The sequence below is a fragment of the Cyclopterus lumpus genome, chromosome 8 (genome assembly GCF_009769545.1).
Source record: "Cyclopterus lumpus isolate fCycLum1 chromosome 8, fCycLum1.pri, whole genome shotgun sequence".
Lineage (NCBI taxonomy): Eukaryota > Metazoa > Chordata > Actinopteri > Perciformes > Cyclopteridae > Cyclopterus > Cyclopterus lumpus.
Window position 1 is genome coordinate 9,205,542 of NC_046973.1, and position 24,956 is coordinate 9,230,497.

At 43.7% G+C, this 24,956-nt stretch overlaps 1 protein-coding gene across 1 annotated transcript in view; it reads left to right on the top strand.

Annotated features, from left to right (window-relative positions):
• jupb (junction plakoglobin b) overlaps nucleotides 1-2,138 on the top strand; it is a 42,196-nt gene extending 40,058 nt beyond the window's left edge. Inside the window, exon 15 of the mRNA XM_034539219.1 lies at nucleotides 2,002-2,138. Within this exon, the coding sequence (XP_034395110.1) occupies nucleotides 2,002-2,138 (137 nt within the window). The remainder of the gene's footprint in view (nucleotides 1-2,001) is intronic.
• Nucleotides 2,139-24,956: the final 22,818 nt, after the last annotated feature.

A 24,956-nucleotide genomic window follows, 5' to 3' on the forward strand; every position in this document is an offset into this window, starting at 1 on the left:
CTGCCAGCAAAACAAAAAAAAACTACATCACACTCCGTCATACAGCTGAGGAGCTCAGGACAGTGAGGGCTGCATGCAGTGCATTCAGTGACACTCTTTTACTAAAGAGTGAGTCCAGCAGCAGCAGCAGTGGAGATGAGGCATTTGTGTTCTCCATCAAACACAAGCTTCATCACACCTCTATGCTTCACAACAGGTGGAGAGAGCTTGAAACGGACCATGCAGGCCCATTAGACAGGAGGAGGGGACGCAAGACACCAGAAACCAAACAACATCGTTAAAAGAGATCTGCAATCCCCAACCTGCTCACTTACAGGGAGAATATATTAGTATTCTTGTCATTGGTTGAAAATGAGGGCGACATCTGATTGGCTACATATAGGTCTGTTTTAAAAAAAATGCATTTGCGAATCTAGCCACGGGAGGGGAGTCTCATAAATCCACACACACATGTGAAGCAATCCACAAACAAATGCAGTGCGATTGACAAATAAATAAGCGCAGACACGTCGTTCTGCGTGCATCTAATTTATTTGTAAATCCTTCTGTGTGCATTTGTAAATCAAACATATTTGTAAATTGTTCTGTGCGCATTTGTAAATCTTTGTGTTTGCATTTGTAAGTCTCTCTGTGTGCATTTGCAATTATTGAGACTGATCTGACCCCATATATAATCTTCATATCATCTCAATCATTTAACTTTACAAACCTAATATTTTGAACCAGACCATATGTAAACAATACAGTGTGTCAGATGAGGTAGGCGACAGTTTTTATTTGAATGTGTCGGATACATATTTAATCAGTACTTAGATAAATGCAGGTAATCAATCATACTCAGCTGAATGTTAAAGAAAATTAGAAAATAGATTGTAGTATTTACATGAATTATACACATTCACTCCTGTCTTTGGATGCAAGATCAAGTGTTTACTTTGTGTTCAAGCTTCTAAATATATGTAGAGGAGAGGAGGAGAGGAAGAAGACAATAAAAGCGACTGAAAAAGGACACTAGCATGGAAAAGAAAAACGGGAGGTTAAGGAACAGACACTCCCTCACTAAATAGTTCTTCTCTCATTTCCCTGTGTGTACATACTTTGTGCAAATCCCTCCATCGCCACATCTATAATTAATGCTTCATCCCGTGGGTGTGTGTGTGTGCCAATGTGTGTGTCTGTGTGTGTGCGAGTGATTGAGTTGAATAACCTCATATTGGTCCTATCTAAAGCTGGTATCATTTTTTCCAGATGCTTAAACCACCCCGTAGTGGTAGTTTGGTGTTTGTGCTTATTTTTGTGCTTATTTTATGGTATGGTGTCGTTGTCGGTGCCAAATTAACTGATTTATTAATCATCCTACTGTGTCTGAGTTACACCTGATGAAAACCTTCATTCATAATCCACTCGTTCATCCTCAGGCTTTCTACATGTTGTGTTAAAGTGCCCACCGAATGCTTCACAATGAAGGCATAACCAGGCTTTACCAGTCTGCAACTCCCGGTTCTGAAAGGTGAAGCCAAGGCTGAAGTGCCTTAAACCTGACTCAAATTTCTTAGAAAACTTTAATTATATGGGGAAATACTCAGTGCCTTGGATTTGACATGTAATTAATGCCCAGCTGGTGATGTGGTGCAGGCCCCTCCACACCGATGCAGGGTCCTTTCCAGAGACGCTGCTCTTGGCTCCTCGGATCTCCTTTGTCAGGGTGTTCCTGGCCTGATTGTACAGGGTTCTGGTCCCACTACTGCAGACCTCCTCCTTGGTCTGAGTTAAACGGTTCTTCCTGTGCAGCATGAGGATGATTTAGCAGAGTACACCTATAGTGTCACAAATGCAGCATAAAAAATTAACAATATATGTTTTTTAGGGAGTGACAGATTTAGTTGCGGCAACTATCACATCTTACCTACTGCACAAAACATGTCAGCAGTATGTTCTGGGAATTGCATCTGTCAAATGTATATGGCCGATCAGTCTTTGCTCCCCTGGTCTGTGTTGCAGAGCTAGATGGCTCTTATGCCCCTTATGGCTACACTGATCTGCCTCTGGACCGCCTGCCGCTAGATCCTGACCTCCACGAGCCCTACATCCCTGACATGACCTACGACCCAAGACAGGCCTACCCTGAACCACTCTAACAGGTAAACACACGCACACACAGCGCTGTGTTGGAATTTTTACTTTTACAAGTTTTCATTTATTTTTGAAGACTTTATGACAAATGTTGCACTTTTGACAAGTTTCCTGTCAAACCAATTTTCTTCATAAAAATTCCACTTGATCCCTCTGAAAAAAATACATCTAATAATACAATAACACAAGAAATACTACTACTACTAAAATAATATGAATAATACCGGTGATAATAATTAGAACAATTATAATAATAATAAAGATGACAACAATATTAACAGCAATAATAAGGTTTATTTATATTGTACTTATCAAATATGATAATATAATAAATACAATTTTTAGAATTGAACACATTATACGTTTTTGTCTCCACATATATGGAAGATAAAGTACAGGCTCATATAATGGGTTCATGCCAATAAGAAGCCTGATTTGGAAGAACCCCGCGTTAACCCTGTCATTTAGATCTTTCCTGTTGTGGTTTCTCAGGAAGGTACGGCCACAAGAAGTTGTGTGGTGATTGTGTGGCATGTCTCTGGATCTATAATGTTCTTTCATGTGTGCATTATATGAACATACACAATCAGCAGACATCAAAGAATGATCCACTGACCTGACAGTTGCCCTCAACACCCCATTTCCATTTTCTGTCGAGGTGCTGCAGGTCCTTTTTTTCATTCAGACATGAAGGCTCTGTGAACCGCTCCTGATCTGGCCTGGGACCACATTGGCTTGGGAGAACCTACCAGGAGCTATTTCCTCCTCCATCACAGCTCCCAGGGTCACAGAGAGACACAAACCCCTCCACCGCGATATGGTGCTGAGACTTAGAGGGGTTAGTGTTCATTTGAAGAAAGAAAGTTCAAACGTACATAACAGCAACATGCTTATGTAATAACTAGACACAGTGATTAATATACCTTCACAGATCCAGTGAAACCCCAGCCAGCTGATGCAATATGAAGTGAACAGAAGGGCTATTGTAGCAACACTAGTGGTGGTAGCCACCTTTTGGGGTATTATATAATATCCTTATGTTTTCTTTCCTAACCTCTAGCTGAGTAAGGTCAGAGTAATAATCCTGTTTAAAACGGTGTTGGTCAAAACAATGCGGTAATTGTATGCTGCTGTGAGAAATACCTACCCTGCAGAGGTTAAAGGGCTGTGACTCCCCAGTCTGTCAGAACTGAAGATGCATGAAATATGGTGATCATGAAAGGTGAATTGTCCTCAAGAAATCTATAGCAAAACTAGTTTCCTTTCACCCCGCACTTTCAAAATGTCATCACATGTTCTTCTATTCACTTTGAATCCAGTTGACGTTTGAGATCATGCTTAAGCGTATTTGCCTTTTTTGTTGCAGGATAATAAGACAGAAATGCTTAAAGAAAAGCCTGGGAGAATGAGCAAATCACAGGGAAAGAAGGAGATTTAATCACAAAGGAAACCAGCCCTTTCCAAACGGGTGGGAAGAAATTCCACTTGGCAATCAAGAACTATCAAAAGAGGTTGCTTCTTAAAAAGAGGTTTATTGTTACTGTAAATGAAATATGTAACTTTGTTATAATGTTTTTCTGTGGGGGTGCAGTGTCTGAAGTTTTGAGGCATTGTTACACAGGTAACTTTTTGAAGCAATGAAAATATAACTTACGTATGGCAAGCAGGAGGGGCTTAACCAAACTCAGCTGGTAATCCTTATCAAATGTTTGATCATGCTATCTGTAAAGGATTTATTAGTTAGAAAGCATTTGAATTCACAAAAATGTCACAGCATTAATGTTAAAGTATGATGTCAATAATGCAATGGCTATTGTAATTTTAGTTTTGATATCGAGAGATGTTTTTCCCCACATGTGGATACCTCCTTGGAAGCATCAATATTAGAGTGTAGGAAGTTCCTTGACATTAACTTCACTTTAACGCTCAGTTTAACCAAAGGTTTTACTGACATCACAAAAACATTCACTACAAAATGATCAACCACTATAAGAGCTTTGCTTCCATGCAGCATTGAACAGGAATAGATGTTGCATTGGCATTACTGAGCACCATTGCTACCAAATGCTACCCGTGTAACCCGGCCTTTAGCTGCTGTCTGTTAGATGTCTCCTCTGTGAATAGTACACATGTCCAAGGGTATCCATGTGTGGTTTTTGCATGGTAGTATTGTGTACTCATTGGAATATTCTTCACCTTTACATACTGAGAAAAAAAAGACATCCATAAAAGTAAATTTGGATTGCACCGGCCATCTGGAGGCGAGGAACTGAACTACAAATCCCACCATGTCCCGGCCTCACTTTCACCAAGTGGAAGCTCTGTTCAAATGTCCACAGGAAATGGTCTACAACTCCCTTTGGGATCGGAGTACAAATCCCGGGATTTTCCAGCCATACCCGGTCGGACTCACACATCTCCAGTGGAAATGGGCCATAGCTCTCTAATCAGCTTGTGCACAGCGTTGTGGACGCCATGGAGTGCACTGCAGAGTCCATTTACAACAGTACTTACACATATAGTAATGGCAAATTACATTTGTATCAGGATGGGTGGAACATAGAAATGTGTTGATGAATGTCAGTAGAGGGGGGAGGGGGGCTAGCTCTAATAGAAGATAAAAAATACTTGCTGCTGCTGTCAGAATGAATTGAAGATGCAGTTTTTTCTACCTATCCATCTCGTAATATTACAGTCTGTGGTCAGCATTTCAGTTGCTGCGGTTGGAATGTGGACATCATGGACAGTTGGGGCAAGAAAGCACCTCTGTGTCTGTACAGTACACAACTGCTGCTGCTGGTTGGAATACCCTTGTTAGGAAAGCACAACTACAATGACTTATCAATTGCTGTGAGGCAATCTATCACATATATACCGTTCCTGAATCTGATCATTAAATTTTGTTATTTTTAACAGTTTTGGTATACAATTATTCTGCTTGAAGGGAGGACTATCCAAATCTGTGGAAGATTTAAAATGCCTAAATCAAAACAAAAACAGAAACAAATAAGTGTTATGTATGCGTAAACTTTGTCATCATCAAGTGAAAGATCAATTGTCATTTAAATATGACATGGAAACTCATGAATTCATTTTCACAATGAAAATCAAATCATTTAGATATTAAAGACAAAAAGCTTGTAAATATGATAAATTCTTTGTTGGATATGTTTTCATTTAGGCTTCCACAGTGAATGGACAATGGCCTTTTTGGTTGGCAACATCACTAACCATACTGGTTATATTGGTTCAATGGGGTCACCAATCCTGTCTAGACGACTCACACAAACACTCCTCTTCTTCTCCGCTGCCACCTCAAAGCACAGTTTCCCCCAACGCTCAGTACATTGAGTGTTGGGCTTCCTACAGTTTCCAAAGGCCCAAAAGGATATTGATTGGTGCAGGACACAGAAATGCAGGTAGGAAGATGAATATGTACATCAATATTTCCAATTAAATGACAAGTAATTGGAGAGAACTGGCACCTGAGAAGCAAGCATCCTCAATAGTTACTGAAGAAGTATCGATACTGTGTATAATTCCTCTGCACCACTGTAAGGAACCATACCCTTGATTTGGATTAACAATTTTACATTTGTAAGATTCATAAATATGTGCATGCATGTTTTTCTTTCTTTCTGGGTTCAAACTGTCGCCATACCTTAAGGTCATTATGCTGTGATCTCTAGAGGAGGGCGAAGATATCGATACTGTGGACGCCTACGTCTCTTTTTGAAGATCGATACCAGCGTCAGTTGGCTCTTTGGTAACATGTTAAAATAACTGCACGCAATTAAGCATTAATCATCATTTATTATATGCAATTCTTAAACACAGTTTAAAAGGTTTTATTCTTGATTAATAAGTGGGTCTATTATGTGCTTCAATTTTAATTATAAAGTGTTACATATTAAAATGTAAATTGTTCATGCATTTATACATATGATTTATATATGGACTAATGGTTAGGGACTATGTTAATATGTGCTTTATAAACGTGTATTAATACTGCAGTAAATGATGAATTCAGGTAGTTTGGTACACAACATGTGTGTTTGCGTTGTACTTGAACAACCCAACAGGGTGTTATGACGTAACTTCTTGGAGGAGCAGGTGAAGCTAATTAGAGAGCGTTCTACTGGTTCTGTTCATTCCGAAGCACCTCACTCAGCATCTGCTGGAAAAACAAGATGAGAATCTATTAGCATGAACTGAACCAGAAAATAATATTTAAAAATCTGATAGTGACTTCTGAGGACCACCTACTCAAATAGATGCATGAAAAACATGATAAAAAGGAGCACAAATAAACTCGGTTGTAAATGTGAGTTATGCCACTTTGAGGATGACCAAAATACTAAATGACAGCATCACTGCCTGTCATTGTGAATGCCTATTTGATGTATTCAGGGTCATATTTCCCCACCAAATGCTTTGGAGATTTTTTACTGACGCCGCTTGTCACATGCATCACTGTTCCGTTTAAAAAAGGATCCATTTTGTGTCACTGCATCTGAGTGAACGTTAGCTGGCTAATCGTGGAAACACCTTTGTCTCTACTGATGATGCGTCATGAGTGGCGTGGTTATATTCCACACTGGTCATGAAAGGCATTTTAATTTGACATGTTTAATTTACATGTCAAATTCTTGCACATTTATATGTACCTATAATTAGCTTTGTATGTCACCCACACATGATTATTTATGGCTATATTATGGCTGACTACATGGCACTGTGAGGTCATGGCCCAGTGGTTGAGAATAGTTGTGCTATTGTTTAACCCCACCGGTGTTCAGGTAGAAACGTGACCTTTTAGAAACGTGTATCTCCTTCCAACCTCTCTGGGTCACTGGTATCACTACTAGACAACGTTTAAACACGGCTAGCTCCAAAACCAGCATGAACATTAATTGCGTGAGCCAGATAATTGCCAGACCCTGGTCAGAACTGTACTCTTCCTTGACATGGTCTTTCCCATTGTACCACCCTAGGATCACGATCCCAACTCTACAAACAAGTTATGATATCAAACTTTAATCTTATATTAGGAATAACAGATGTCTGAACTTTCGGTGTGTGGTTTCACAGGGATCCTTGAAAGGTTCCACAATTGATTGTTTCACATCCAGATCCATAAAAAGAGAATGTCAACCTTCATCTGCAGAGGAAAAATGTAAACTATTTCCGGTCTGCAGTCCTGGCCGTCTGTCTGTATTCAAAGTGAGTCCACTGATACATTTAATTTCAAATGCAGTGGGACACGAGGCATAAATCTAATCTGTGGTCAGATGGCAGGTTCATGTGATGTCCACCAGATGTTGCACAAGAACCAACTGAAGACAAACCTCTGCAAAGACACACTGAATGCATGTATTGCTTTGAAAATCAGTCCGGCCAAGAATGATGTCAGAAATGTTTAGGATTGATCTAGATCAGGGGTGGCCACATTGTTTTGATTGCTGCCTCATACAACAAAATAATGCCAAACAATTGTAAATGTGTAGTTGTCAACCCGGCACACTGCAAGGCAATCAGAAAACCCCACGTGCTATAAACAATGTATTTATTTTTCTAAAATAGCTACACCACACTACTGAACGTGAGCCCCATCTTACATTGAGCTCTAAACAAAGCAGACCAGAGTCGACTGAAAGCAGAATAATTGTAGATTGTTATGAGACTTAACCTGACTGAAAAGTGGTCGTTGAAAGGTGATGTTTTTCATGAGCCTGTTTGACCACTCGATGGAGCTCCAACACAGATGGGGACCACTAGGAGGATTTATCTGAGCACTGACTGATTAATGAGCAGCTTCTACAGCGTGAAAACATGAAAATATGATATCACAACATAATGGCATGAAGATGGACAAAATCATGACACATCCTGATCACAAGTGTATATAATGCATTAACAACTTCCTTCAAAGTTTCCTGGAATGAAATGTGTATTTATTATTACAACGAGTCAATAGCTCCAATCTCAGTGTTCAAGGCTAAGCCGATGGTCCAAGGGCATAGGTTTGGTCTCAGCATTGGTAGGACCACTGCCAGCCTCCCCTGCCAGATAAAAAAAATGTAGTTGATATTATGTTGAACAGGCAAACTTTATTAAAATATATTAACACTTATGTAACTTGGAACTGAATTAAACATAATTACAGTAATAAAACCTTAGTTTAAATACAAAACAGTATTCTGCACCAAATAAATAATAATAATAATAAATGAATAAATGAGAAAGGTTCAGCTAAAATGCCAATATACAGTAACAGTATATTCTATATCCAAAATATATCCAAAAACAACTTTTACCAGTTGTGTAGTGAAAAAAGACAAAAGAAGTTAGAACATTTTAAATAAATCTATCGTAATTTTAATTAGACAGTGCCTTGCCTCCTGCTGTGTTTTATCCATTGCACTTAGTAGTTGGGTGTGAACTGGCGTTTTCTCCAATGCATTTGTTGTGCATGATGGCGAAGAAAGCTTTCAATTAAATTTTTCCAATTACTAAAACCATTTAAGCAAAAGTCTGGGTCATCTTTTTTTTCCAGAGTGGTCTTTTTGATGGTGAATGCTTTGACACACTCAAAACAAAGTACCTTTTTCAATAAGGGCTACAATGCAGCCACAGATACTGACTATACCACTTTGCCTGAAACTGTAACTTCTTGTGCTGAAGTTGCTGGACTCTGATGAATTTAAGGTCAGGATGGTATGGTTCACTCCTCATGTCCAGGACACTGTTACACTCACTTCATGACAGTCACTGTCACTCAAACTGACTGTTCCCTAAAGAGCAAAGAAAACTTAGCCTAGTCTGCACATGCATGTTTTAACATAATAATAATTCACATAAAACAGGTAGACAATGTCAGCCATGATAATACACCTCAACACAGAATCAATTTAAGACCTCACCTGAAGCCCTGATGGTCCAGCTGCTGCTTTCTCAACCTGATTTCTGATTCCTGATTTCTGAGTTTCCTGAATTCCTTTCAAAACAATGCCTTAATGAATAAATGTAGACCTTATGTGTAGTATATGTATTTATTGTGAAAGCAATTTAGTGTTTAGAATATTTAGGTAATAGGTTCAGGTTTTATGGAACAGCCTTGTTTCTTTTATTCAACATCACATAATTCATAATCCAAAAGTTCAAAGATAAGGTCAGATTCCCCAAACGTCCTTCAGTGTCATTGCTAATGCATAATAAAATGGTAATTCTTAACAAAATGCCATGAGTAAGACCTCACCATTAAATGACAGCATCTTGTCTCGCAGGCGCATTGGAACGCGTGGAAATGTATTGTTCACTCTTCTGGGCGACGAACATAGATAATAATACAAATGAGTTTGCAAATATATTGCGCAAAATTAATTTTTCTAAAAGGCAATTCAAATTAACAAAATATTGGTGGGGACCAATGGTGTCTTTCCCAAAACTTTGGTTGTGACTAGTATGGACCATATGCAAACCTACGATGTTCCTCATCTGCCTACAAATGTTACTCAAGTCATCCTCGCCAACCATGAGTTCCTTGAGATTGCTGGCTCATACAGTTTTACATTTAAAAAAAAAAAAAATACATATCCTTTATAGATCCCTGTGGGTAAATGTTTCTCTGCATTTGACCCATCCTTAGTTATTAAGGAAGCGCCCGGGGAGCAACTGGGGGTTCAGTGTCTTGCTCAAGGACACTTCGACATGCATGGGGAGAGCGGGGAACAAACCGGGTACCTTGGGGTTACGGGATGACCACTCTCCCCCATGAGCTACAGCCGATACCAACCAAAGTTTAAACACAAACACACATGTACATAGACGTTGTATGTATACGTTATACATTTTTCATCAGAAGTTTTTCACAGAATACTTGCTTATAGTATACATAATATGCTTAGCAATAGGACAAAGTACCATTTCCACCACCTCACCATTTCAGTACTTTTAAATGTGGGCATTTGAAGCAAAACTTGGTTAATAGGCACTGATATCCTTTCCACTTCTACACAGAATCCAATGCTGTAATGATAATAATAACAGTAATAATAATGCAAATGGTAATGGTGATCATCAATAATAATACAATAATAACAATACGTAATACTAGTCGGGGGATCTATTTCAAAACTATATCCAATGATCAAATTTACTTTTAAGTATTAATTTACGGTGCCAAACTGACAAAAACAATATACAAGGTTTATTGGGAAATTAGGATGGATTTTAAGACATAGAAAATAAAAGTACTTAATTATTAAACATTCCCAGGTGAATAATAAATTTAAAAAGTATATTTAATCTTAGCATACTTGAGTATACTTGAAGCCCTTCTAATCATCAGTATACTTAAAGAGTGCTATTTTGGAACAACTTATTTTGTACTTAATGAACTTAATGAATTTGTACTTAATGAAATTAGTTGTGATTAAATAGTAGTTAAGCACAATTTGAAGTATATTTAGTATATTTTCATGTGCTAAATTGGAACAACTTAAGGTATACTTAGTACAATTTAAGTATATGACTGTGTATGTGCTAATATACATGCTGATAGCTCACTTAAATTATACTTTTTTTGTGATTTAATATATATATTATATGTATTTGAAATATATATATAAGTTATACTTTTGGCTTATTCCAATAAGAAAACACACTTTCTTATTACTATGCTATATTACTTTGTACACTACATATGTCCATTAAAATATTATAAACAGAAATTCATTAATAACAGCATCTTGTTAGAAGAAGAGACGAGAGATGATGGTTTTGACTACACAGGAAATCCTGTTGAACCAATATTATTTTTTAAACAGTAAATCAGTATTAACATATCAATATGACATGCCAATATTCCTACCAGTGCAGGTCAAACATATTTCATCACTGGTCAGTCACAGTTATTAATAACCGCTACCGTCCTGTCTGCCATTAAAAAAATGCTTTGATGAAAATCAAAAGTAAAAAGTGAAACGTGACGTTATATGTTAAGTGCACTGTACGTTACTTTTAAATAGGTAAACGGATAAACTCGTTTAGAATTTGATGATGGTACCATCCCCGACTCCCATTTTATTACACCGTTAACGGTTGAGAAGCCATGTACACAAAAATACAAAATATACAAAAGTATACAAAAAAGACATGCTTACCGAATTCAAGAGTGGCCCTGAAGACTTACATAATTATCATTGCACCCGCTTTTTACACTGAAGCTCTTCTAGTTTCAAATGGTGTACTTGACGGTATACGAACGTGAGCTTTCGAAATCGAAGACGTAAAGTAATGGGTCAGTGGTTAGAAGGTCAGTCTTTCATTCAGAGGATCGGCAGTTCAATCCCCGCTCACGGCCCGCTCACATCGTTGATGTGTCCTTGAGTAAGCCGCATAACTGCGAATTGCTCCCTGTAGCTGTGTGTGTGATTGTAACACCTGGACCTGGGACAAACCTGGGCCTAGGATATACCTGGGACACGCCTGAGATAAGGGACACACTTGGTTCTGTGTCCTCTTAAGATACGACCGTTTCGTAAGACACCTCTCCGGCTCCGTGGTTGTCTGACTCGGTGCTAAGTAATAGCTTCTAGAATCATTTTTATTCTTTTTTAAATGCTTTATACCCTAAACTGACCATGCATGAGCAACATGGTCAGTTACCAGAGTTATCGACGTCTCCCACGGACTTCAACTTGGACTTAGAGTCGACCTTGGTAGCTCCCACGAGTGTCCCTTAGTCCTATTTAAACTCTTTATTTGTTTACCTAAATCCCTATCAATGGATTTTACCTAAATCCCTTGCAGTGGACACTTATTCTCTTTCCCTCTTAAAGACCCAGTGTAAATATGTGCTTTTACTTTACGTGTGATCAGGTACAATTTCCGTAAAACTATTTCTAAACTACGGGCAGAGGCTTATTCTGCTGTTGACAACTCAATGTAGTTTATCCAATCACAGACAGTCTAACAGAAGGTTGTGTGCCCACCTGTTCTTTACGAGGCACCTCTCGTCAACCGCCAAACAGCCGCCGACCCTCAGCTGGGGTCCGGGAAACGGACGTCACCGCTCTTTGTCTTTACCCAGGTCAACCATCCGACGTCACCAATTGAAAGCGTGTGTCAAAATTGAATGCCTGGTAGAGCCTTCGGAAGAATTCAGCCAACAACTTCTCTCGTTCTGGTAGGTTTATTCTCTGATCATAGGCAAAGTGCAAGCGCTGCGATTGCAATCACAGGGAGTCCCTTTGACAACACACAGGTTGAGAGGAAAATAACTCTTCCTCAAAAACCGGAAGTCCGGCCCTTACATACTGTTAAGTTCTACTGAAATCCTTTCTCTGTCAAAGAAGTGGTCCCAAATCCAGAGATATATAATAAAAAGTATTTAATAATAAGAGATCAAGGATCATAAGCATATATGTTCTCGGCCGAGGGCGTCCTTGGTTCCAATAGCCACAGACTCCCAACTCTCAGCTAACAGATAGCAGGTTCTGTCTCATCGAAAGCCATGGGAAAGAACGATTCGCCCTGTACAAATGTCCCGCGCTTGCTTAAGTAGTCCCATTCACTGGGCTTAAGGCCACCACCTATTGGTTAGTCCAGGCAACATGCCCTGCCTTCTCAACGACACAGCATGCTATTTGCTAAATGCTACAAGGAGGCAGGCTTCTCTAAACAGTATACAAAGATGCTATCTCTTCCCTTTTTGTCCTAAACAGTAAAATAAAATGGCTATCTTCGGTTCTCTTAGGGAGACCACTACTTTGACTACGATCAATACATTAATACCCGAGTCATATTATAGTTACGATAACCATAAAACATGTTACAATCAGCATACAGTTACAATAATACGTATACAGTAACATACTTATACAGTGACAGAGACTTTTCTCCTATGTTTTCATAATACATTCTTCAGAATATCCCATATCTTTCTTGTGTATTAATTTAAAACATGGACTTTCCTATTTACATGTGCAAGTATATATAAAAAAAGGAACCAGAAACCTCACAACAGTCAACTCTCCCTCACTGCGTTCTTGTAGTTACATGCTGCACAACATCAGGAGAATACGGCCTCTTCTTACTCAGAAGGCGGTACAGGTTCTGGTCCAGGCTCTGGTTATTTTAAGCCTAGACTACGGTCACACCTGGCAGGTCTACCTGCTAGTGTCATCCAACCCCTGCAGCTCATCCAGAATGCAACAGCTTGACTCGTCTTCAACCTCCCTAAATTCACCCACACTACTCCACTCCTCCACTCCCTTCACTGGTTACCAGTGGCTGCCCACATTCGCTTCAAAACATTGGTGCTTTCTTACCGTGCTGTGAACGGATCGGGTCCCGTCTACATCCAGGACATGGTCAAACCTTACACCACAGCACGTTCACTCCGCTCGGCATCTACCAATCAACTTGTGACTCCATAACTTCGAGCTAATCACTCAACAAAATCCTGTCCTGGCTCCTCAGTGGTGGAACAAGCTCCCCACTGACATCAGGACAGCAGAAAGTCCCTACATCTTCCGCCAGAAACTAAAAACACATCTTTTGCGACTATACCTTGAATAAAAACAGATTAGCACTACAGTGGCACTTGAATCGCACATACTTATGTCATTTTTGTAGTTTGGCTTTCTTGAAGAAACGGTACATTCTTGATTCTTGTTGTTCTGAGTTTGTACTCATGGTTGAATGCACTTACTGTAAGTCGCTTTGGATAAAAGCGTCAACTTAATGGTTTGTAATGTAATGTGCTGCCTTCACGGACGCTCCTGAACGCATCATCTCTCTCTCTTCCGGTAAGCGTATTGCATCACTTCCGGTTGCCAGCTTAGCAGCTGGACGATGTCTTCCTCCTGTCCCCCTCCCGCTCTCTCTTGCTCAGAGTGTCACATGTATAATAATAATTATACATTTATTTATATAGCACCTTTAAAACCAGAGTTTACAAAGTGCTATACATATAAGCAAGGTAAAAACATAACATCAATACAAGTAAACATTTCAGAAAATACATGAGGCAATGAACACAATAGAGGAATAGAAAATTACAAATACAAAATAAAGCAGAACAGACAAACTAAAATAGGGGAAACAATGGGAAACTGCCTAAAAGAACGACATCACTTAAAAGCATCCATCCATCCATTATCACCCGCTTATCCGGGGTCGGGTCGCGGTGGCAGCAGGTTCAGCAGGCCGACCCAGGCTTCCCTCTCAGCCGCAGCACTATCCAGCTCATTCTGGGGGATCCCGAGGCGTTCCAAGGCCAGCCGGGAGATATAATCCCTCCAGCGTGTCATTGGTCTTCCCCGGGGCCTCCTACCAGTTGGACGTGCCCGGAAAACCTCTAATGGGAGGCGTCCAGGAGGCATCCTGACTAGATGCCCGAACCACCTCAGCTGACTCCTTTCGACACGAAGGAGCAGCGACTCGACTCCAAGCTCCCCCCTGATGTCCGAGCTCCTTACCCTATCTCTAAGGCTGAGCCCGGCCACCCTACGGAGGAAGCTCATTTCGGCCTCTTGTATCCGAGATCTCGTTCTTTCGGTCACGACCCAGAGTTCGTGACCATAGGTGAGGGTTGGAACGTAGACCGACCAGTAAATGGAGAGCTTTGCCTTCCGGCTCAGCTCCCTCTTCACTAAGACGGACCGGTACAGCGCCTGTTTTACTGCTGCAGCCGCACCGATCCGCCTATCGATCTCCCGCTCCACCTTACCCTCACTCGTGAACAAGACCCCGAGATACTTGAACTCCTTCGCTTGGGGTAGGCAGTTTGCCCCCACCTGGAGGGAGCAATCCGCCGGTTTCCGGCAGAGCACCATGGCCTCAGATTTGGAGGTGCTAACTCTCATCTCTGCCGCTACGCACTCGGCTGCAAAACGCCCCAGTGAATGCTGGAGGTCACGGTCCGAGGAGGCAAACAGGACCACATCATCCGCAAACAGCAGAGAGGCGATCCCGAGACTCCCGAACCGGATCCTCTCCGCCCCCTGGCTGCGCCTAGATATCCTGTCCATGAAGGTCACGAACAGGACCGGTGATAAAGGGCAGCCCTGGCGGAGGCCAACACCCACCGGGAACGTGTCTGACTTACTACCGAGGAGACGAACACAGCTCCTACTGCAGGCGTACAGAGACCGGATGGCCCGTGCCAACGGGTCCGGCACCCCAAACTCCCGCAGCACCCCCAACAAAAAACCCCAAGGGACCCGGTCGAAAGCCTTCTCCAGGTCTACAAAGCACATGTAAACTGGTTGGGCAAACTCCCAGGACCCCTCCAGTAATCTTGCGAGTGTAAAGAGCTGGTCCACTGTTCCACGACCGGGACGGAATCCGCACTGTTCGTCCTGAATCTGAGGTTCGACAAGCGGTCGGAGCCTCCTCTCCAGCACCCTGGCATAAGCTTTTCCCGGGAGGCTGAGCAGTGTGATACCACGATAGTTCGAGCACACTCTCCGGTCCCCCTTCTTGAAGATGGGAACCACCACCCCGGTCTGCCAGTCCATGGGCACTGTTCCCGACCCCCATGCGACACTGAAAAGGCGTGTCAACCAAGACAGCCCAACAATGTCCAGCGCTTTCAGCATCTCAGGGCGGATCTCATCCACCCCTGGCGCCTTGCCACCAAGGAGCTTTTTGACTACCTTAGCGACCTCTGCCAGGGATATGGGTGAATCCACCCCAAAGTCTTCCGGCGCTGCCCCCTCTCCGGGGGACATGTTGGCCGGGTTTAGGAGTTCCTCAAAGTGCTCTTTCCACCGCCCGACGATGTCCCCAGTCCGGGTCAGCAGTTTCCCCCCCCTGCTGAGAACAGCCTGGGGTAGACCCTGCTTTCCCTTCCTGAGCCGTCGGATGGTTTGCCAGAACTTCCTTGAGGCCAACCGAAAGTCCTTCTCCATGGCCTCCCCGAACTCCTCCCATGCCCGAGTTTTAGCCTCCGCGACCATCGTCGCTGCAGCCCTTTTGGCCCGCCGGTACCCGTCAGCTGCTTCAGGAGACCCCTGGGCCAGCCAGGCCCGAAAGGCCTCCTTCTTCAGTTTGACGGCCACCCTCACCCCCGGTGTCCACCACCGGGTTCTAGGGTTGCCGCCACGACAGGCACCGATGACCTTCCGGCCACAGCCCCGAGCAGCCGCGTCCACAGTAGAGGCTTTGAACAAGGTCCACTCGGATTCCATGTCCCCAGCCTCCCTCGGGATTTGTGAGAAGTTCTTCCGGAGGTGGGAGTTGAAGACCTCCCGGACAGGATCCTCTGCCAGACGTTCCCAGTTCACCCTCACTACACGTTTGGGCTTGCCAGGTCTCTCTAGCCGAGTCCCCCGCCATCTGATCCAACTCACCACCAGGTGGTGATCAGTTGACAGCTCTGCTCCTCTCTTCACCCGAGTGTCCAAGACATACGGCCGCAGATCAGATGATACGATTACAAAGTCGATCATTGATCTCCGTCCTAAGGTGTTCTGGTACCAGGTACACTTATGAGCCACCTTATGTTCGAACATGGTGTTCGTTATGGACAAACTGTGCCTAGCACAGAAGTCCAACAACAAAACACCATTCGGGTTCAGATCGGGCAAGCCGTTCCTCCCAATCACGCCCCGCCAGGTTTCTCTGTCATTGCCCACGTGAGCGTTGAAGTCTCCCAGGAGAACTATGGAGTCGGCAGGCGGCGACCTTTCCAGGACCCCTCCCACCGACTCCAAGAAGGCCGGATACTCCGAAATGCTGTTCGGTGCATAAGCACAAACAACAGTCAGAGCCTTACTCCCCGCAACCCGTAGGTGCAGGGAGGCGACCCTCTCGTTCCCCGGGGAAAACTCCAACACAGCGGCGCTCAGCCGGGGGCTCGTGAGTATCCCCACTCCCGCCGAGCGCCTCTCACCCTGGGCAACTCCAGAAAAGGACAAAGTCCAACCCTTCTCCAGGAGCTTGGTTCCAGAGCCCATGCTGTGCGTGGAGGTGAGCCCAACTATATCTAGCTGGTACCGCTCCACCTCCTGCACCAGCTCCGGCTCTTTCCCCGCTAGTGAGGTGACGTTCCACGTCCCTAGAGCTAGTCTATGCTGCCGGCGATCGGCCCGCCCAGGTCTCCCGCCTGGCCCGCCGCCCGGTCTACATAGCACACTTAAAAGCAGTTCCATAAAAATGGGTTTTAAGAAGTGATTTAAAAGAAGCTACTGATTCTGCTAGTCTTATCCCCTCAGGTAGGTCGTTCCAAAGTCGAGGGGCTCTGATGGCAAAAGCACGGTCACCCTTTGATTTAAGCCTTGACTTTGGAACGGCCAGAAGGACCCCACCGGAGGATCTAAGGCTGCGAGCTGGCTCATATGGGGCTAACGTTTCAATGATGTAGCTTGGGGCCAGACCCAGGCATGCTTTAAAAGTGAGCAGCAAAATCTTAAAATCAATTCTAAAACTAACAGGGAGCCAGTGGAGAGAGGCCAGGACTGGAGTAATGTGATGCCGTCTGTTAGAACCAGTCAGAAGCCGAGCTGCTGCATTCTGGACTAGTTGGAGGCGGGAAATGGATTTTTGATTTATGCCGGAAAGGAGGGAGTTGCAGTAGTCGAGTCGAGAGAAAATGAGTGCATGAATGACTTTTTCCAGATCTGAGCGTGACAATATGGGTTTGATTTTTGAGATTATTCTTAATTGAAAGAAGCAGGACTGGACAATTTTTTTGATCTGTGATTCAAAATTTAATTGAGAGTCAAACATTACACCCACATTTCTGGCAACAGGTTTTAAATAAGCAGCCAGGGGACCAAGTTGACTCTTGATGAGACTGGTGTTATTGTTTGGGGAACTGAATAATATGACTTCTGATTTGGAGTTATTGAGCTGAAGAAAATGTTGAGCCATCCAGCAGTTAACATCAGAGAGACAGCAGCCAGGCTCTCTGGGTCACCAGGTCTCAGCGGAAGATATATCTGTGTGTCGTCTGCATAGCAATGAAAAGATATGTTGTGTCGTTGGAGGATTTGGCCGAGTGGAAGCATGTAGATAGAAAATAAAAGTGGACCTAAAATTGAACCTTGTGGTACACCACAGGTAATGTGAGTCGTGGAAGACGAGTGATTACCTATGGTGACCGAGTACGATCTTTTTAAAAGGTAAGAATAAAACCAGCCAAGTGCAGTGTCCTTGATGCCAACCCAGGTTTTGAGGCGATCGATTAAAATGGCGTGATCTACAGTATCAAAAGCTGCACTAAGGTCTAAAAGAATTAAAACGGCGCTCGCCCCCCTGTCTGCTGCTAAAAGGAGGTCATTAGTTACCTTGAGGAGGGCAGTTTCTGTGCTATGAAGTGCTCTAAAACCTGACTGACTCTTTGAGAAATTTAGTAGGAATAAAATCAAGGCTGCATGTGGCTGATTTCATGTGTGATATAAGTTGGGATAAAAAGGGCAATGATACAGGCTGAAAATGACTAAAATAGTTTTGAATGTCTCTACTGGTATGTAAAACTTGGGTTGGGGGGGTAATTTGTTGTCTTATTTCATTTACCTTAATATTAAAATAATGTAAAAACTTCTCACACATCTCTTCTGAGGCATCAATAAAATGACACGGGGAGGGGTTTATGACCTTGTCTATAACCTTGAATAAGACTCTGGGGTTTGAATGATTGTTTAGAATTAAATTGGAGAAGAAAGAGGTTTTTGATTCTTTAACTGCCTTTTGATAGTTATTCATTGCCTCTTTCCAAATATTATAAAATATGTGGAGGGTAGTTCTTTTCCATTTTCTTTCCTTTCTCCTACAGTCTCTCTTAAGTTCTTTGTTGGATTCATTTAGCCAGGGCTGTGGTGTTAAACTTGTTGACCTTGTAGGGCGCAACAGAGTCCAGAACAGTCTGACAGGTATGATTAAAAAGAGAGACCAGCTCCTCAGTATCAGAATGTGGATTAAAAGCAATTAAAGAAGCAGCAGTAAAACACTCTGAAAATTTGCTAGCAGACATGGAATTAAAAACCCGGCAACGGGCAGGTGTACTGTGAGTTGTGGGAAGTTGGGATAAAACCACACTGAATAAAATTGCTTTGTGATCAGACACACAGATATCCTTAATTTTAAAGTTTTCAGGGCTGAGACCATTATACAGGACGAGGTCGAGGATGTGACCCTTTGATTGTGTCGGCTGTTGTATTGAACTGAGTGAGGTTAAAAGATTCCAAAGTGTCCATAAAATCTTTGACAAGAGTCTGAGACGGGCAGCAGACATGTATGTTAAAATCCCCTAAAATAAGAATTTTGTCATATTGTGACATAAAATAGGCTAAAAGTTCGGCAAACTCCATCCATCCATTATCACCCGCTTATCCGGGGTCGGGTAGCGGTGGCAGCAGGTTCAGCAGGCCGACCCAGGCTTCCCTCTCATCCGCAAAACTTTCCAGCTCATTCTGGGGGATCCCGAGGCGTTCCAAGGCCAGCCGGGAGATATACAGGACTGTCTCAGAAAATTAGAATATTGTGATAAAGTTCTTTATTTTCTGTAATGCAATTAAAAAAACAAAAATGTCATGCATTCTGGATTCATTACAAATCAACTGAAATATTGCAAGCCTTTTATTCTTTTAATATTGCTGATTATGGCTTACAGCTTAAGAAAACTCAAATATCCTATCTCAAAATATTAGAATATCATGAAAAAGTATACTAGTAGGGTATTCAACTAATCACTTGAATCGTCTAATTTACTCGAAACACCTGCAAGGGTTTCCTGAGCCTTGAAAAACACTCAGCTTGGTTCAGTAAACAAAATCACAAGTATGCGGATGACTGCTGATCTGACTGCTGTCCAGAGGACCATCATTGACACTCTCCATCAGGAGGGTAAGACACAAAAAGAAATTTCTCAAAGAGCAAGCTGTTCACAGAGTGCAGTGTCAAAGCACATCCACAAAAAGTCTGTTGGAAGGGGGAAATGTGGCAGGAAATGCTGCACAACCAAGAGAGATGACCGCAGCCTTAACAGCATTGTGAAGAAGAGTCGCTTCCAGAATTTGGGGGAGCTTCAAAGACAGTGGACTGAAGCTGGAGTCCAGGTATCAAAAGCCACTGTTCACAGACGTGTCCGGGAAATGGGCTACAATAGCCGTATTCCCATGGTCAAGCCACTTCTGAACTCAAGACAACGGAAGAAGCGTCTGACTTGGGCTATGGAAAAGAAGCACCGGACAGTTGCAGAGTGGTCCAAAGTCCTCTTTTCAGACGAAAGCAAGTGTTGTATTTCATTTGGAAGTCAAGGCGCCAGAGTCTGGAGAAAGGCTGGAGAGGAGCAAAATCCAAGTTGCTTGAAATCCAGTGTGAAGTTCCCACAGTCAGTGATGGTTTGGGGAGCCATGTCAGCTGCTGGTGTTGGTCCACTGTGTTTCATCAAGTCCAGAGTAAATGCAGCTGTGTACCAAGAGATTTTAGAGCACTACATGCTTCCGTCTGCTGAAAAGCTCTATGGAGATGAGGATTTCATTTTCCAGCATGATCTGGCACCTGCCCACAGTGCCAGAACCACCAGTAACTGGTGTACTGACCATGGCATTACTGTCCTCGATTGGCCTGCCAATTCCCCTGACCTGATCCCCATAGAGAATTTGTGGGGTATTGTGAAGAGGAAGCTGAAAGACACCAGACCCAACAATGCAAATGAGCTAAAGGCCGCTATTGAAGCATCCTGGGCATCCATAACACCTCAGCAATGCCACAGGCTGATTGCCTCCATGCCACGCCGCATTGATGCAGTAATCCGTGCAAAAGGATTCCCAACCAAGTACTGAGTGCATTAATGGACATTTTCAAATGTTTGATGTTGTTTTGCTGTTATAAATCTTTTTTTTTTTACTTGGTCTGAGGAAATATTCTAATATTTAGAGATAGGATATTTGAGTTTTCTTAAGCTGTAAGCCATAATCAGCAATATTAAAAGAATAAAAGGCTTGCAATATTTCAGTTGATTTGTAATGAATCCAGAATGCATGACATTTTTGTTTTTTTAATTGCATTTGCAAGAAAATAAAGAACTTTATCACAATATTCTAATTTTCTGAGACAGTCCTGTAATCCCTCCAGCGGGTCCTCGGTCTTCCCTGGGGCCTCCTACCAGTTGGACGTGCCCGGAAAACCTCTAATGGGAGGCTTCCAGGAGGCATCCTGACTAGATGCCCGAACCACCTCAGCTGACTACTTTCGACACGAAGGAGCAGCGACTCGACTCCAAGCTCCCCCCTGATGTCCGAACTCCTTACCCTATCTCTAAGGCTGAGCCCGGCCACCCTACGGAGGAAGCTCATTTCGGCCGCTTGTATCCGAGCGGCAAACTCTTGGATAAAAACACTGTTAGACTTTGGCGGTCTGTAGATTATAACAATTATGACAGGGTCTTTAGAGTTAACCATAACACCAAGATGTTCAAAAGATGTATAGTTACCATGTGAAATGGGAGAGCATTTGAAACCTTTTCTGTGAATAATAGCAACCCCCCCTCCCCTGCCTGACAGTCGAGGTTGATGAAGGTGGGTACAATCAGGGAGGGTTCCCTCTATAAGAGGACTACAATCTCCCTCAGATAACCAAGTTTCTGTGATGACAAAAAAGTCCAGTGTGTTATCAGTAATACAATTGTGGCATAAAAAAGACTTATTATTTAGTGATCTGATATTTAAAAGACCAACATTTGCCAGATTCATATTAAATGGAGGTAGTGAGGGGTGTTGCAGGGGAACTCTAATCAAATTATTATGGTTAGCAGCAGTGGGATATGCCACTGAGCGTGCTGCAGTGGGTATGCGGTAGGGACTAATGGAGGTAATAAAAGGTGTACCAGTCCGGTTTTGGGGAGTGGAGTCAGCAGGAAGAGTAGAGGGTGGTGGGGGAGCTGTAACAGTTCCTACTTTCGTGCCACCATCTCGCTCTTGCGGACTGTTGTTGTGATGACGAGCTGCAGCGATGCGCTCGGCCGACCAGAGGGAGGGGATGGAAAGCGTGGAGCGATCAGGCCAGGAGTAAACAAACTTTCTGCGGGAGGCTCTGTGGATGTAACGGGGCCGACGAAGGAGTCCGACTGCCTTGATGGCTGAGATGAACGGAGTTGCAGAGAAGTTGTTGAGCCCGAGGTGCTGCGAGGTGGAATACTGCAGAACCATGACAGCCGGGGAGGATGCAATCAATGGTGAAGCCACAGAGCCAGCGCAGCTGGGGCAGAGGAGCGGAGCGCGCCGGCTGTAGCTTCGCTGGAGATGGGGAAACCAGCCGGATGCCGTCGGATATCAGCAGCAGGCCAGCCAGTCGGCAGCCGGACATCGGTGGGCATGGGCATAGCAGAGAGGCGGCGTTCTCCGCGCCGACAGCAGTCCGCGGGCACAGGTGAGCGTCCAGGAGCGCTGGCAGGGCGACAGCGGACCGGTCCGAACGGGTGTGCCTTGCGGGGCACACCAGAGCAAGCTGTCCAGCTACAGAGTGCGGAGATGAGCCACAGGAGCCCCACACGGGTGAGCCTTGCACCGGCGAAGAGAGACTGTCCAACTGCTGCTTCGATGCCAGTCGAGCAAGCCAAATCCAGCAGACGGATCCAAAGTCCAACATTCACACAAGACAATCCTAATTAAAGTTGTCCAGGATTGTCCAGATCGCAGTGATGGAGAGCAGGAGCCAATGGCAATCACAAAACAAAAAACAATCCAAGATTTGCAGAATAATTAACTCAGAAGAATGGCTACACTGTTAAATAAAATTAAAAATAATTCAAATGAATGTTAAATTGTAAAAAAAAGTAGGAAAAAAACAAATAAAAACAGTCCTAGACCGAGCGGCGTTAAATTTCGCTTTCATAGCTATTCCTCTGCCTCCCTTAATGATAATGGTACATGCAACAAGTGTAGTTCATTTGCTAGCTTGGAGGCAGTTCTAAGTGGGTTAGTGTGGCAGTGGGGTGTGGTTAGACTCAGCTGTAGAGTGGGTGGAGCGGGGGTGTGGTTCAGGGAACAGTGCCGGAATGATGTCTAATCAGTCTCAGCTGGGGCTGAGGGTTAATCAGGTAACAGGGAAACCTGTTACAGTTAGATACACGGCTCCGCACCATCGAAGCTCAGACGTGTCAGGACGCTGAGGCCAGTCGGTCTCCCTCCTCAGCCCGGTCCTCCTCAGCCCGGTCACACAGTGACTCAGCCACTCATCTCATCCCACAGCTGCAGCTCGTCAGCTTGTTGTCTACGGGGGTTTAAGTGTCATGATGTCCGTGGACTTTCCTCCTCGTGTCTTTGCTGACTATTTGTGTTTGAGTATCTCCTTGGATTTTTGTGTGGATTATTTTCTGTTTGACCTTCAAGTGGATTACCTGGTGAGAGTTTTTGTTTTTTTTGGGTTTGATGTTCGATCACCCGTGGACTAAGGGGACACTTTGAGTTTCTTTTTCCAAGTGACTTGTTGTGCTCAAATAAACTACGCCGTGTGTTCGGCTAAAACTAAACTTTCCTGTTGTCGTGCGCTTGGGGTCAGAGACAAACCATAACAGTACGAACTCGCCATGACGACCCCAGCCGATAATAATTCTCGTCCTGCCCTCATCACAAACGAAGACACCTTAGCCCAGCCGAATGGGAGGCCCAATTCAGGGCAGGCCTGTGTCCCTACTGTGGCCAGAAGGGACATTGCATGAGCGGCTGCCCAACCCGGCCAAAAGATTAGGCTCACCAGGACCTCAGGAGATCCTAGTGAGCCACCTTTCCTGTTCCCGTCGTCCTGCACCACCGAGCCGGCGGGTTAGCGTCACCCTGGCCTGGGCGGATCAGCGGATTACGGTGGGGGCCCTCCTCGATTCTAGGTCGCATGAGTGTTTTCCTGCCCAGGCTAACATTCCGCTAGAAGCACTGGAGGAGCCCATAGAGGCCTTTGTACTGGACAACCGCCATCTGGCCCGCACCCATCCCATCTCCCTCACCGTAGCGGGAAACCATGTGGAGACCCGCCAGTTCTACCTGATCCAGTCCCCGTTGGCTCCTGTGATCCTGAGGCACCCCTGGTTCGTACAGCATGAGCCACACGTTGCCTGGTCCACTGGGACAATCCTGGAGTTCCTCCTGCCACGCCCAGTGTCTACAGGCAGCCCCCAGCCCGTCACTCTGACCGACCCCAGTGCCCCTCCCCCGGACTTTTCCTGTATCCCATTAGAGTACCATGATCTGGGAGAGGTTTTCAGCAAGACCTGGGCTCAGTCTCTCCCTCCACATAGACCATTCGACTGTGCAATTGACCTCAAATTCTTTTGAAAAAGGAGACAGACGAGAACTTCTTGAGAAAACCAAACTTTATTGATGGTTACTGATTAGCGGGAGAACCATAGTACATGCACATACAATGACTGGGTAGGAAGCCTTGATTTGAACCACAACACCTACTGGAAGCAGAGCTTGTATAAAGTAGTTGCGGAGTCAGACATTCAGCATAGTGAGGACTACGAGTTGTCCAGTTTCTGGTCGACAGACGGAGGTTTGGACCAGCAGCCCCGATGCTCTAACTGCAGCCTCTTTAATAATTTGATGCATCTGAGTTTTTTCCTATCTAATTTGTTATAAATACAAAAAATTAGATATGTAACAACAACACTAATTGGGAATAGTTGTAAACAGAATGTGGCACAGAAGGCCAGTAGGCTGGCTTGCAATACAGCTGTAGCAGAGCTCCTGTTGCCCATGCAGTGCTTTTCAAATTCCATTAACTTCTATTTACATCATTCTGTAGATTAGCCTGTTTATTTCTCATATTCTTCTAGTATTATAATATTCAAACAGTTAATTTTCAAAGAGTAA